The sequence below is a fragment of the Chenopodium album genome, chromosome 5 (genome assembly GCF_948465745.1).
Source record: "Chenopodium album chromosome 5, dcCheAlbu1.1, whole genome shotgun sequence".
Taxonomy (NCBI): domain Eukaryota; kingdom Viridiplantae; phylum Streptophyta; class Magnoliopsida; order Caryophyllales; family Amaranthaceae; genus Chenopodium; species Chenopodium album.
This window is the reverse complement of record NC_137838.1, coordinates 67,940,961-67,956,248: the sequence shown is the minus strand read 5'-3', so window position 1 is coordinate 67,956,248 and position 15,288 is coordinate 67,940,961. Positions and strand designations below refer to the sequence as shown.

The 15,288-nt window shown below is 38.1% G+C and overlaps 1 protein-coding gene across 1 annotated transcript; it reads right to left on the bottom strand.

Annotated features, from left to right (window-relative positions):
• Window positions 1-1,836: 1,836 nt before the first annotated feature.
• Window positions 1,837-2,574, bottom strand: LOC145633050 (uncharacterized). The gene is made up of 2 exons (XM_081685356.1): window positions 2,239-2,574; window positions 1,837-2,145 (listed from the first exon to the last, which is right to left on the bottom strand). Exons 1-2 carry the CDS (start codon window positions 2,572-2,574, stop codon window positions 1,837-1,839), a joined length of 645 nt encoding a protein of 214 aa, XP_081541482.1.
• Window positions 2,575-15,288: the final 12,714 nt, after the last annotated feature.

Sequence of the window (15,288 nt, the reverse complement as noted above, 5' to 3'; positions counted from 1 at the left end):
AAGAAAGAGCGAAGAAGGAGGAGGGTGAAGGTGAGTCCCGTCGTAAATCGCTTGATTTCTCTGGGATGGCTGTAGATCTGGTTGCTGAGCAAGGTGAGGGAAGTGCTATTGTAACACCCCGACCCCAAACAAATTAGGGAGGGGCCTATTGTCACGAAATGCGCATCGAGGGCCAACAACTGTCCTCACAAACCAACACAAGTCCTTCCGGCGCATTTTGTCCTCACTTATGCGCACCCCGAGAAAACTTCCCAGGAGGTCACCCATCCCAAGACTACTCCCAGCCAAGCACGCTTAACTATGGAGTATCTTAGAAAATGAGCTCCCTAAAAGGAAGATGCACCTTGTTGATATGAGTAGTATATCAAATCCTTTTTAAAGCAATCATGAGGGGTATTACAGCTATTGTGCCCACTAAGCCTAGATTTAAGAGGGAAAGGCCACTCCCAAGAGTTAAGGCTGCTAGGAAGGTCGCGCGTGTTGCTTTGAGAAGGATGCGTGGCCTCTCTGACCACGAGTTGATTGTGCTGTCTTCTGATGAGGAGCCTGATGAGGAACTTCCAGCCAAGAAACCAGAAGTGCCCTCTTGTTCTGTTCCTGTTGTGATGTGCTATGTGAGGCGGATGAACCCTACGGTTCAACCCTCTAAGTAGCTACACTCGTAACGCTTCCTAACCCTAACTTGTTTAATTTTTGTTACTGAGTCCCATTTTTAAGTTGATTGTGTATGCTTGTGACATGAATTGTTTTTGGTGGTTCTGTTATGCACATAGATTTGATTATGTTATGGTGGCGTTGTTCTGTTGTGATGTTGTATGTGGTGTTGTTGATTTTGTCCTGTTAATGTTGGATATTTTGATGGATATGTTTTTGGTGCTTCTGTCCTGTTAATGTTGGATATTTTGATGGATATGGGTTTGGTGCTTCTGTCCTGTTTATGTTGGATATTATGTTGGATATGGTTTTGGTGCTTCTGTCCTGTTTATGTTGGATATTATGTTGGATATGGTTTTGGTGGTTCTGTCCTTTTTATGTTGGATATTATGTTGTACATGGTTTTGGTGCTTCTGTCCTTTTATTGGATATTATGTTGGATTTTGGTGAGGACTGGGATTGCTTTCTGGTTTGGTTGCCTTCTGTGTTGGATAAATTGTTTTTGGGTGTTTGATAGTTTGTTGATGCATTTTATGAGTTGGCTAATGATGCATTTTGTGAGTTGGATCATGATTGGTTGATGTTGTAATCATGGCTTATGGCATATGGGAATTTGCTTGTTTAATGATGATCCTTTATGATGGTTTCTTGAGTTGGATGTTTGGGTTGTTGTGTGAAAAATGTTCTCAATGATCATAGTGTAGAGAACATTTTGTGATGGAGTTCCCTTCACATGCCCCTTTTTGTTGTTATTGTACAGTCCCCATTGGCTCTACACTATTGTGTTGTAATTGAATCCAAATGATGAAGGGACTCCTATGAAATACTATTTGAACAAAGGTATAGCTCCACCAATCACTATATTGTGATTGATGTTGAGGTAACCATGTTTGAAATTAAAGGTTGTGCGTAAAAAAAAAAGTGATCTCCTGATGGATTCATGTGATTAAGTACTTCCATTAACTTGAAAATATGGCTACAAAAAGCCTGTTACAAATGCACTAGAACTAAACCACCACTGCCTTTCATGTGTGTTTCAATACCTAGCATACAAAATACACTTAACCACCTATTGATTGGTACCCAAAAATAACTAAACAAAAGTGAAATTTAACATATCATTGTTCACTCCTAAGTGGTTATGTGTGGCAGTGTTTGGTTGTTTGCTGTGTGTCTTTGTAACTAGTCTGCATTTACCTCCATGTCTTCTATTTTTGCTTCATGATTTCCCTGGGGTGCTGGCCTGAACATTGTGTTCAGGTATTCCACAGCTTCCACCACTATACTCCTTTCTACTTCAATCTGATTTGGGAGAATGCCTAAATTCTCCAGCTTTTTCTTGTTCATATGTGGGATTTTGTACTTGTTCCCTCCTTCTGCCTTTAGAATCTTGATCATGCATCTTTGTAATGTCACCCAAATGTACTTGTTTACTTCTGGTTTGAAATTGTTATAAGACTTAATGACCTTTTCAACAAGCTCATCTACATTCTTTGGAAAAGATTGATATTGCAAAGATTGAATAGATCTAAACAGACCTAAGTCTAACACATTCAAATCTGGTGATTATGCTGGTTGAAACACAAACTCAATGTTAAATCCATTTGCTTGTGTTGCTGCAATGAACTCTTCATCTCTTGGTATTTGATGTGGTCTTGCATTATCCCATAGAATCACCACATTTTTGGGCAAACTTGCTGGCCATTTTGACACTATTGCTGGTATGACTTTGTTAAGTAGCATGTCTTTTATTGCATCTCTGTTGACATTTTGAAGTGCTTTTGTGACCAATGTGCCAGCTGGTCTGTTTTTGCTTGAATTCTTTGCCCTTTCTTGCTGTGTGAATGGGAATATCCCATATTTCCCATCATGTAGGAGTTCCCCATGTGTCCCATAAAGAGGCTTCCCTATAATGGCCATGAACATATCTTTTAATTTGAACCTCCTTTATTGTTGAGCCATATAGGGATCTTCCTCACTTAGTATCAGATAAAATCTTCTTTTATCTGGGTTTAGATAAAACCATTTCTCATCAATGTGGATGGAATACTTCAAGTCATCAAATATGGGGTTCTCATTCCCTTGGATTGGGTTTATGTGAGACAAAACCCACTTCATTCTTGCCACCTTGTGATCTGATGTTAGTGTTGGCTTGCTGCTTGCTGTGTGTGTTCTGATTCTCCCCTTTTTCTTCAAATAATGAAGAGTAACATGTGAAATGTTGAGTTCTGCAGCATATGATCTTTCTGTCTGCCTTAAGTGCAGTGGGACTAACTGTAGGAATTCATCAGAAAATTCCATTGGCTTTGGACCTGTCCTGCCTATCTTTTTGGACCTGACATCAATCAAATTCCCTTCTGCCATCTGCCTTTTTATTTCATTGAAAAGTCTTGTGATTGTTGATTTATGAACCTTGAACTTGATTGATAATTCCACCTTGTAGCCTCTTGGTAGGTTACCATCTTGCATTTTCAATAGCATTGCATCCACAATCTCTCTCTTTTGATGCATGTTAAGTTGTTTTCTGTTTGGTTGGTGAGTCCCTTCTTCATACAATGATGCTTGTGTTTCATCTTGCTGAGTTTGATTGTTGTTATTAATGGTTGTGTCTTCTATTTCTGCCTCTTCTTGCATGTTCTCATTGTCTGAGTTATATGCTTCAAAATCTGCATCTTGCATCTGCTCTTCATAATCGTAGTACATTTCTGCAATTTCTTCCTCTAAATTAAGTGTTCAATGTCGAAAAAAGGGTCTTCATCTATTGATGCCATGTCTTCTGTTTCTTTTGTTCACTTGTAGATTGTTGTAGATGGTGAAGGGGGGTAGGCTGATGAAGGTTTTTGATGAGATGATGCTGCCCTCAAGCTGATGCCTTGATGATTTGATGACTAACTTCTGTTTAGCACTAATTTTAGATTATGAGTAATTTTTTGGGTTGTATATGGGCTAAACGTATGTAATTAGTGCTAACTTTTGGTGGATTTCAGCTAGCTTTTGAACAAACATTGGTATGTAATTATTGAGAAGCATTCAATGCTTCATGAATGATGGAGGCTGCTATTTATAAGCCTCATAAATGCTGTAATGAAATCAGAAAACTTGGTTTTTTAGCTTCTTTTTTTTAAAAAAAAAAAGTTAGAGGGAATTTTAAATTTCCCAAATTCAAAATTTTTGTGAAAATTTGGGGGGGAAAACAAACCCCTCCAAAAAAATCAGATTTCCCCTCCATATTTGCAAGTGGGGGGGGGGGGGACCATCTTTATCTCTCCACTCACTTTAATTAACTCTCTTAAATCCCTCTAATCTTTGCCCTCCATCTTTTGCCTTGGTAACCGTAATCATGTGCAAAGTTGCACATAACTATTAACGGAGGGAGTATAAAATATTGATTTATATGTAGCTAGTCGACCACTACTTTACCAAACATTCATACCTAAATCATCTATCTTCAAAGCTACTACTTGTTGACAGCTAAAAGCTACCTACACAGCCATGGGCGTAGAATAGGGAGTGCAAAGTGCTCCATACCACAGGGTCCTCTAATTGGCCTATATTTTTTTTTCAATTCTTATTTATTTATTTTTTAATGTTACAACTCTCAAGAGTCTCCTTATTTGTAATGCACAACATATTCCCTCTATTAATCCAAGCTCCCATATTAATTTCTAACACTTTTCATATTCTTCTATCAATTCAACTTAGTATTTTCACAATTTCATCCATTCAATTCCATGAAATTGTAAGGTATAATTTCACCATTCTAGAATTTTCGACGTAAAAAAGTTGATTTCAGCCAAGTTAAAGATAACGATTCGTATTCTGTAACAACGGCAAAGCATTTAGGCAATTAATTTTTATTTTCATAATTATTCTTATCAAGCTGCTAAATATCTTCCCAATATACTACCTCCGTTTCATAAAATCTACAACAAACTTGGTTGCACATTTACCAAGGCAAAATTTCTTAAGCAAAGATTAGTAAAAAAGGGGCATGTGATTAATTGGATGAGAGAGAAAGTAATCACCACCCACACCCACCTTGTAACCCACCCTTTCACCACCACTAAGATTTGAAACCTCACCACCACCACCCAAAACCCACCTAACCAACTCACACCACCACCAATCAACCCCCACCACCACCCAAAACCCACCCAACCAACCCACACCACCACCCAAAAAACACCCAGCCACCAATTATCAACTCGCACCACCACCCAACGAACCCACCTGACCAGCCGACAACGAACCCACCAAACCAACCAACCCGACCAGCGACCACCCAACGAACTCACCTAATCAACTCGCACCACCACCCAACGAACCCACCCAATCAACCCGACTAGTCAACCACCAACAAACCCACCCATTGAATCGAAACAACCACCTTACCACCTCCAACAAACCGAAACCCCAACAAACCACCAATAATGTAGATCTAAAACCCCAACAAACCACCAATAATGTAGATCTAAAACCCCAACAAACCACCACTTAGATCTAAAACCATAACTTACCACCATCCAATTTCGAATTTGAAAAGGGGTAAACTTTGAAAAGCGAAAAAGAGGCACCGGCGACGACTTTTGAAAAGGGGAAAAGAGGGGCGGCAGCGAACTTAAGAGGGGAAATGATCGGCGACTTGATCTAAGTGGTGGTGGCAGTGCGGTGGTTGTGAGAAAGGGGAGAATAGGGCTGGTGGAGAAAGGGGTGGTGATGGGGGTGGTGGTGGTCGTGGTTGTGGTTGTGAGGAGGAGAGAGAACGTGGGTAGAGGTTTAATTATGGATAAATTAATTTGGGTTATAAATTTAATATGATGTTTATTGAAGTTAAGTAAAATTTAGTAAGGGTATAAGTGTAAATTTACACCAAAAAATTTACCATATTAGGAAAGTTTTTTTTTTTGTTGCACATAATATGTAGCTTCCGTTTTAGGTAATTGTTGCAGATTTTATGAAACGGAGGTAGTATAAAGGTTATCTAATTGTGTATGGCGTAAATAATAGGTTAAAAATTAAAATTTTGTATGTTTTCAAATTATTAAGGGCCTATTTTTTCATTTTAAAACGGGGCCCCTAAAATTATTGCAACGGCCCTGTACACAACTCACAGCTAACAGCTACCTTTACAGCTATATTTTGTTGAACACGCCCTGAGTACATTCTAGTCTAATTTTTTTTTTTTTTTTTTTTTGGCAAATTTGTCAGAAAAAACCTTTTAAAAGCATCATTTTGCGAAAAAAAACCTTTCAAAAGCTTTTTTGTTTAAAAAAACCACCACATCCATTATTTTTGCAAGAGGAAACCTATTAACTTAATTAACCTCTAATTTACTTAATTAATCTCTAATTTCCTCCAATTTCTTCTAACTAACCTCTAATCTATCAAATTACTTAATATTTAGATATATATATATATACACACACACACACACACCACCCCAACCACCAACCACCCTTCTCCTTCCCCCTCCCCTAGCAGCAACCCCCGCTGCCCAGATTTTCCCCATCTCCGGTGACCTACTTCCACCGGCCGACCCTCCCTCCCTTATCCCCGTCGGCGACCTCCACCTCCCTTTAAATTTTTAGCTCTAGTTTACTCAAACATGCTCAAATCAAGTCCAAATCAAATGCAATTTGCTTTTAAATCACCCTAACATCACATATATACATAATCAAAGCCAAAAACAAGTATAAATTGCAAGCAAGAAGCATAAAATTAAAAAACCCCAAATTGATTTTGGAAACATTCCTCCCATTAATTTGAACTTTGCCTCGTCCGCCCAAATTAATTCGTACTTTCGATTATTATCTATCACTCCCAACTTTATAGGGTATTAATTTTTATTGCACCTTAACAGGTCATCCAACCTGATGTAGCAAGTTACCTAAACATGTGTCAGTGTATAATTGGCTAAAAAAAAAAAATTAAAAAAAAAAACAAAAACCCACAAACCACCCATGCCTAACCCGAAAAACACTGACAGACTAAAGTTGTATTCACCTAATCAAAATTAAACCTAAATCCACTAACTATTTAGATAGGGAAGAAGGGTCGAACCACAGGGAAACAAGTAAATTTACTCCTAATTAATTAAATGCAAGCCAAATTATCAAGTAACAATTTGTTGTAAAAAGGTAATTAAATACTAAAAGTAAGAGTAGGAAGGGAATAAAAAGGGTATAAATCAGTGAAGGGAAACCTAGGGCATAGGTTCACTAATAAACAATATTCTAGGGCAAATCATAATAAGCAATCATCAAGCATCAATTAATCAGATTATAAAGGGCTTTCGCTACGTATTATAATCACAAAGTTAATTTACCGGTATTAAATCTCATCTTTCAAATCTCGACTTAACCATTTATAAATTAATCCGCCTATTAAAACTAAGCCTAAACATCAATTCTCATATGTCGAATTTCGAAATAATATTGCAAAACTCATACAATTAAATCTGGCCAAACCTAATTGCATAGCATTAAATCAATCAATAGGAAATTAATCAAGCATTAATAATCAACAATCACAAATTACCCCTTCATATTATTTATTAGATCCCCATAAACCCTAGAAATAAAACTAATCAAGCATAATTAAATCTAAACTAATCAAATCAATAAAACAAGACATAATGAAAGAATTCGAATTAAATAAAATAACTAAAATTAAAAGAGAAGAAATTGTTACCAAAAGAAATCTAGATTAAGGAATGAAGTTAAGAACAAAGTTGAGAGAATTTAAGAGAGAGAAAATATTCTAAGTAGAGAGAGAAAATCTAAAAGAGAAGTTAATCAAAATTACGTACAAAAATCGTACTTAAACATCCCTAAAACAAAACCTAAACGAAAACTAATCAGGTCTCTAAAAAACGTACACGCGCCCGATCGGGCGAAAGGCCGCCCGATCGGGTCCGCCTTTTTTTTTCTTCTTGCTGCTTCTTTGTGCGCGCCCGCCCGATCGGGCGCAAGCTTGCCCGATCGGGCCCGACTTCTTCTTTGACGCTTGGACTTCGATTGGCCTCTATTCTTCGGCCCAATCCGTATTTCCTCTTCGGGTCTTGCATACTCGATCCATATGCCCCTGTATCACATACCGAACCCTTAATCACCGGCTCTAACCGGTCCTGGGCTTCAAAAACGATCGTGTCCTCCTAATGCTCGTAGTTGCTTCGTGAAAAAACCCGAAAAACGCTCCAAGTGTGCAATTTCCTACAAAACTCAAGCAAAGCTACAAAAACACTAGAAAACACAAATTAGTAATAAAAGTGGCTCTAAAGAGCCAAAAACACCACTAATTATGACCATGGGACGGGGATAAAACACTATATAAATTGGACATATCAAACACCACACCCCCACCCCCAACCTGCCGGAAAATTGGCCCCATCCCTGAAAACCCCTCCCCCGCTGCCGGAAAACGTCGCCCAGCCACCCCTTCCCTTCCCCCACCCCCGATAACCCTTCCCCAACCCCCGATAACCCCTCCCCCATCTCCGAAAACCCCACTGGCCCAGTAGCCCAACGACCTGCGAAAACCCCTCCCTACCCTCGAAAACCCCACCCTAGTAGCCAACCACTTGTAAAAACCCCTCCCCACCCTCGAAAACCCCTCCCCAACAGCCCAAACACCTTACCCTTCGAATTCCTCCCCTTACCCCGTCGAAATCGGCCACGAAATCGGCCCAATTCAGCCACAAAATCGGCCACAAACGCCCGAAATTGGCCGATTTAGGGTATTCAGCCCCAACATTGGCCATTTTCGGCCATCGATGGTGGTGGTGTGGTGTGCGTCAGTGGTGTTCGTGTGGTGGTGGATGTGGTTTAGCTGCTGGATTAGTTTTAAGATTTTTTTTTTTACATTTTTTTTATTTTCTCTATTTTTCTTAACCAATTACATATTGACACGTGTGCCAAAAAAAAATAATTCACAAATGTTTACCTGATTAACCGGTTGCGAGTCATTTGGGTGCAATAAAAATTAATACCCCATAAAGTTGGGAGTGATAGATAATAATCGAAAGTACGGATTAATTTGGGCGGACGAGGCAAAGTTCAGATTAATGGGAGAAATTTTTCCATTGATTTTCTAGGGTTTATTTTTCAAAGTAAAGGTGGTGGTCGCCAACGGGGATAATAATCGAAAGTACGGATTAATTTGGGCGGCGGGTCCAGTGGGGGGGGGGGGAGGGGGTTGCTACCAAGGGAGGAGGAAAGGGAGATGGATGGGGAGGAGGTGGTTGGGGATGGTGGTTTGTTTTATATATAAATTAAATATAATTATTTAGTAAGTTAGTGGATTAGAGCTTAATTAAAAGAAAATAGGAGGAAATTAAAGATTAATTAAGTAAATTAGAGGGTAATTAAGTAAAAAAGTTTCCTCTCGCAAAAAAAATAAATGTGGTGACTTTTTTAACAAAAAAGCTTTTAAAAGGTTTTTTTCGTAAAATGGTGCTTTTAAAAGGTTTTTTCTAACAAATTTACCTTTTTTATTATGTTTTTTGGAGGAAGATATCTAATACTCTGTACTTTGTATAATAATTTTAAGTAAATTTTTCCGTCTTTTGACCAGTATTTTAAACTCTTTTTTTTTTTTTTTTTTTTTTTTTTTTTTGGTGCAAACCAGTATTTCAAACTTTAAATGTGAAGCATTATAATTAAATTGTACAACTTTTTATTTGTTATAAACCCCAATAACTAGTTATATGATGAGTACTTTTAGACTCCCTGATGGGTCTTACTGATGACATCCACTTAATGATGGCTCGATTTTGGTGGGGTTCTACGGACACGTCAAGGAAATTGCATTGACAACGGTGGGAACTTTTATGCAAGCTGAAAAGTGAGGGTGGGATGGGCTTTCAGGATTTTCGTTGTTTTAATATGGCTCTTTTGGCAAAACAATGTTGGCGTCTCCATCACCACCAAAGTACCATTCTCCATGCTATTTTAAAAGCCAAGTATTTTAAGCATTGTGATGTTTTAGATGCTTGTCAAGGCTATGATCCTAGATTTACTTGGAGGTAGACCTGGCAAATGGGTCATTTGGGTCGGGTCGGGTCACTTTTGGGTCGAGTCATTTCGGGTCAACTAACATTTGGGTCAGGTATGGATCGGGTCGAGTCAATTCGGGTTTCGGGTCAGGAATCGGGTCCAGTTTGGGTCGGGTCAATTTCGGGTCGGGTATGTTCGGGTCTAGTCAATTTCTGGTCAAGTATGTTTGGGTCATATTCGGGTCAAGTCAAAATCTGTCCGGGTTGTTTTTTTTGTGAATTAAGCTCAAATCAATAATTTTATACGCTGTATATATTTTGTTATTGTTATAAAAACACTACCAATTCAGTTTATGAGCTTATCTACGATTAAAGATGAACAATTTAAGTTATTTTTGGTACAAAGACATTTTTAGTTCAATTATAAGGTAATTTTAGTTCAAGAAATTTCGGGTATCGGGTTTATATGGGTCAATTTCGGGTATCGGGTCTGTTCGGGTCAAACAATTCGGGTCAATTTCGGGTCGGGTCAACTCCATTTTCGGGTCGGGTCAATTTCGGGTTTTGAGTCGTTTTTGGGTCAATGTTTTGGGTCATTTTCAGGTCATTCGGGTCGGGTCATCAAGTCTGGGTCAGGATTGCCAGGTCTACTTGGAGAAGTATGGGGGGGTGGCAAAGACACTTTTGCTTGATGGTTTGAAATGGAGGGTGGGAAACAGGAGTGATATTAAGGATTGGGAAAGTGCATGGCTGCCGAGGTGTTCTTCAGTTGTAGTTCCCTCACCACTGCCCAATAGTGACATGAATTTGAGAGTTTGTGACTTGATCGATTTTGAATCTATGTCTTGGAAGGGGGATGTTGTCCAGCAGAACTTCTCGTCTTTTGATCAAGCACTTATTTAATTTGTTTATCCCGTTTTCCTTTCGATGCAATAGGGACGTAATGTATTGGTGGCCTTCGAAGTCGGGGGAGTATAGTGTGAAATCTGGCTATTGGCTTGGCAATCGAAATCCTAATTCGGGTCGATCTCATCAAGGAAGTGACGTTTGGAAGACAAGTTGGAGTCTTAGCTTAAAGGCCCGCCAAAATTATGTAACTTTCTGTGGAGAGCTTGCAAAGGCTTTCTTGGGGTTAGGGAGAGGCCGCACTATCGTCACTTGATTCCTAATTGTGTGTGCACAATCTGTGGAAGTATGGTTGAGTCAATTGTGCACACAATTTTTGAGTGTAGTGCTACGGTTCAAATATGGAGTGTGAGTGAGTTTGATGCATTGCTTGCTCAGGCCCCTATTTCTAATTTCTCTGCCCGTTTTATGTGGTTAGCTTCGAAAGTGTCTAGCAAAGAGCTCCTGACGATGGCTGCTTTGATGTGGGCTGCGTGGTGGTGCCGCAATAGGGTCATCTTTGATAATGCATGCAAAGTAAGAAATGTTGTAGCTGGGCTTGTAAGAAATGTTATGGAGTATGGTGACTATGCGTGCAAAGTTTTAAAGCCTAATGTTAATGCCTCTAATCCCGCTATGTGCTCGTGGAATCGCCTAAGTGCTGGTTTTATCAAAGTAAATTGTGACGCTCATGTAGGTGAATTTACAGGTCTGGGTGCTGTTATAAGAGACAAAATAGGTGCGATTTTGGTTGTTGTTGTCCGTAGGGAGCCTGTTGGGTGGAGTCCTGTTTTGGCAGAAGCTACGGCATGTTGTTTTGGTGCGCAATTGGTCTTCAAGTTGGGGTATAACTATAGACACTCATGAGTGTCTCCCCAAAACCAAACCCAGTGATGAGTACCTTTCGCGTCTAATCATAATCGAATGAAGTGAAAGTGTGGAAAGTTTAATGTTGCGGAAAATTTTAATTTCTTTTCTTTTTTCTCTGTTTTTGAAAACTTATTTTAAGAAAACAGCCAATCCAGTTTGGTTGGTCCATGATAAGGGTCCAATAGTAGTGTAGTTGGATGGGGCTTGCAAAGACCTTTCCAACGATATATTATAAGCCCAATTTCGATGAATATTGAGGATGTTATGGCCAATTTACTGAACTGGGCCCGGTTTGAGCTTTATATGCGGCCCAATGATCTAGGGGATGGCCTAATATGATTTATCATTCCTAATGCAATTAGGAATGGTTTTAGTCTTTTAGATTCTTCTAGAAGGTTCTTTTAATTCCTAATTCAATTAGCATTGATAAATTGACTTTTGTTGACTTTTCAGAGTTTTAATTAAAATCAAATAGCATTTTTGAGGAAAATATACGATTTTATCCTCCAGTACGGCAAACTTATCTGATTTTCGAAAACGCGTTAAAAACAGGCTTGGCGCCTGACTCAAGGCATTGGCGTCTGGAACCAGGCCTGGCGCCTGGTGCCAGCCATTGGCGCCTGGCGCTAGTGTTGGTGCCTGGCGCCAGTTAGCCAGGGTTGGCGCCAGCTCTGATCTGTTTTTCGTGCACCAATACTCTGTTTTGTTTATTTTATCTTTTTGGCTGATTTTCTCTATAAATAACGTCGTAAAAACTCCGTTTTCATTCACCAATTTTCATCAACAATCAGTTTTAATTAATATTCACCTACAATCAGTTTTCATTCAATTAATTCTCTCATTCTCTTCTTTAATCATTCACCATCTTTCTTTCTTTCTCTTTTCTAAAAATTGCTTTTTACATACAAAATTCCGCATTCACAAGATCTAGAAACACCTAGCCATATTCGAAGTTGTCTTCGCCCTAGACGTGAAAGGTTTAATTTATGAGGGTTTGGTCCCAAATCTCTATTTCAATTATTTGATTTAATTGTTTGTTTTATTATTTTCCTTGAAGTTACTAACGTGTGTATTTTGTTATTAGAAAGAGGTACGAGTCATCAAAGTAAGTGCTTTAATGATTTTAATTGATATTATGATGTAGAAATCATGTTTACATTGTTATTATGATATTCCTAGTATCATGTCTAGGGTAATTTTAATATTAAATATGATTCCTGCGATGCTTCCTATGTTCTTCCTAATATTTATGATTGTTAGTATCATGTTAGGGTTAAAGATTTGATTTTTATTGCTTAGTGACATGCTAGGGTTTGTTATTAATCTTGTTAGTATCATGCCTAGGATCTTGCTATTATTATGCTTTAATATTAACATGAACAATTGAACATGATTATGATTATAATTGTTATAATTTATGATGATTATGAATATTATTATTATTATTATTATTATTATTATTATTATTATTTTGATGATGATTATTTTATTTACGATTATTATCATGACTATTATAATGATTGATTATTGATTATTTATTATGTTGCTTGATATTTATTGTTATTGTTTGATCACACCTTTGATGCATGTTTAAAGGGAATTGGTACTTGTAATCACGCTTAATAAGATAATTAATAATCTTGTTAAGGTTAATTGTGATTATAAATTCAAGTGATCGCCAATAATAGTTTATTTGTGCATTAATATTCAACCAACATAGATAAACAGGTTTAGGGTTAATCCTATTGATTGCATGTTAGTTAGAAAGCGCTCATGAATACGATCAGAATAAAGTAAAGGCCTATTATTAGGGCAAGTTCAATCTCTTTTAGGTTGGATTTGTACCTTCATCCCCGAACCCTTATTTGGTTCAAGACCTTATGGAGTTGACGATCTCTTGGATCGTTAAGGGGTGTGACCTTCACCCTGTGAACGGTTTACAAGTTCCTAAAACTTGTTGGCGACTCTTTTGCTCTATCCTCTTCCCTTTTGGACGCCACTGTGCTTTAGTGTATGATCACAGTGGGGTTCAAGCTAGGGGTTAACGCTTGAAATTTATTCCCTACAATAACAAAGTCATAATTGCGAGTGATTCTCTCATGGTTGTTTAGGGATTTAGGCAGAATAAGGTGGGCTTTGACCCACTGAGTTTATTGCTTGAAGATTTCGTGCTGCTAGCTTCTTCTTTTACTAATTTTTCTATGTGTCATGTGAAACGTGAGGGGAATACTCTTGCTCGTCTCGTTGCGAGGTGGGACTCTAGAGGTTATAATGAATTTGTTTGTTTGGGTCCCTTCCCTCAAAGTCTTCAAACTTTGGCGAAACTTGACCTCACTTAATATATTCCCGATCGGTTTTCTTCAAAAAAAAAAAAAGTTATCCATCCCCAATGTCCAATTAATTCCAAGTCTAATCCAGATTGATCAAATCCAAGGCCGTCCCTAGGCAGTGCATGAGGTACTGCTGCCCCAGGCCCCAAGGGGTGGAGGCCAAATTTCTTAGTAGCGAGCTTAAATTAGTTGGAAACAATATACTATGTAGTTTAATTGCACTGTAAATTTAAACAATTTTCATATACCCAAACTCCAAAATAAACATCTATCCCAATATTCCTCCTTTAATTATATTCCATCTTTTACTTGACTATTCGATAATATAATGGTAAATAATTGATTTGTACGATTTGATTTTTTTTTTCTTTTCATATTTTGGTATGCTATATTTTTGTAAAATAAGGATGATTGTTGTTTGTACATTTTTTTACTACGAATGCTATGCTTTTTATATATAGTGCGCTTTTTTTTTTCCTTATAATTTAAAGTTTTTAGTTTTTTACTTTACTAGTAGTTGATTAGGGCTCCAATCTGTTATTTTGCCCATAGGCCACCAAAACGCTAAGAACGGGTCTGATCAAATCCAATTACTCCCTCCGTTACGAACTATACTTGCAACAATTACTAAAAATGGCCGGTACACATTACTTGCAACAAACTTATTCTTTCCTTTTATGGTAAGTTTTTTGTTTGATATTACAACATTACCCTTACTTTTTTTTTTCTACACACCCTAATTAAACTACTGATTTTATCTTATTAACTTAATCCCTAACATTGATTTAATCACCTCTCATCTAAATTCATCATCACCTTCATTGGCAACCACCACCACCACCACCACCATCACCTTCATTGGCAACAACCACCACCACCAACATCACCTTCATTGTCAACAACCACCACCACCGATCGCTACTACCGCCGGAAATCACCGTCGTTGTCTTCTTCCTTGTCGACGCCTTCGTTTTCTATCTCTTCCTTTTCTAGATCTGACTTTTTCTGGGTTCGTTGTGTGTTTGGTGGCTTGAATTTGTGGTGCTTGGTGGGTCGAAATTCTGGGTTCGAATTGCTAGGTGGTGGTGGTGGTTTCGTGGTGCTCCCTGGGTGGTTGTGTTTGATTTGGGTTTTTTTTTTTTTTTTTAGTTGGATTAATACTAAACCCATCCTCCTCTTTGTTGAGAGTAATTCGTTTTTTGATTCATATGAGCCACAAGGGCGGGTACAACGGGGGGCGGGGGAAATTCCAGCATATGCTGGGGGCAAGGATCGATCCCGTAACCTCGAGGTTACGAGATGGGAGTGCTACCATCAAGCCAACTCCACATCATGTTGAGAGTAATTCGTAACGGAGGGAGTATTTTTTTTTTTTTTAACGACTCATAAAACAGTAACAGATTAGCCTCTTCTAACCTTAAAGTATACATATAACACGAAAATTATTCTAGTTTTCCAAATTTAGGAGTTTATAAATTAGTTGTAATTTCCCTTAAAAGAAAAATGTAATTTTGACGAGTATATCAATACTAATTCATTAAGGTTGTCATTCATCTA

Coding starts and splice junctions, on each gene's coding strand:
- LOC145633050 (XM_081685356.1), bottom strand. CDS start 2,574: ATGGCCATTATAGGGAAGCCTCTTTATGGGACACATGGGGAACTCCTA. Junction 2,146..2,238: donor ATGGATTTAACATTGAGTTT/GTGTTTCAACCA, acceptor TCTTTTCCAAAG/AATGTAGATGAGCTTGTTGA.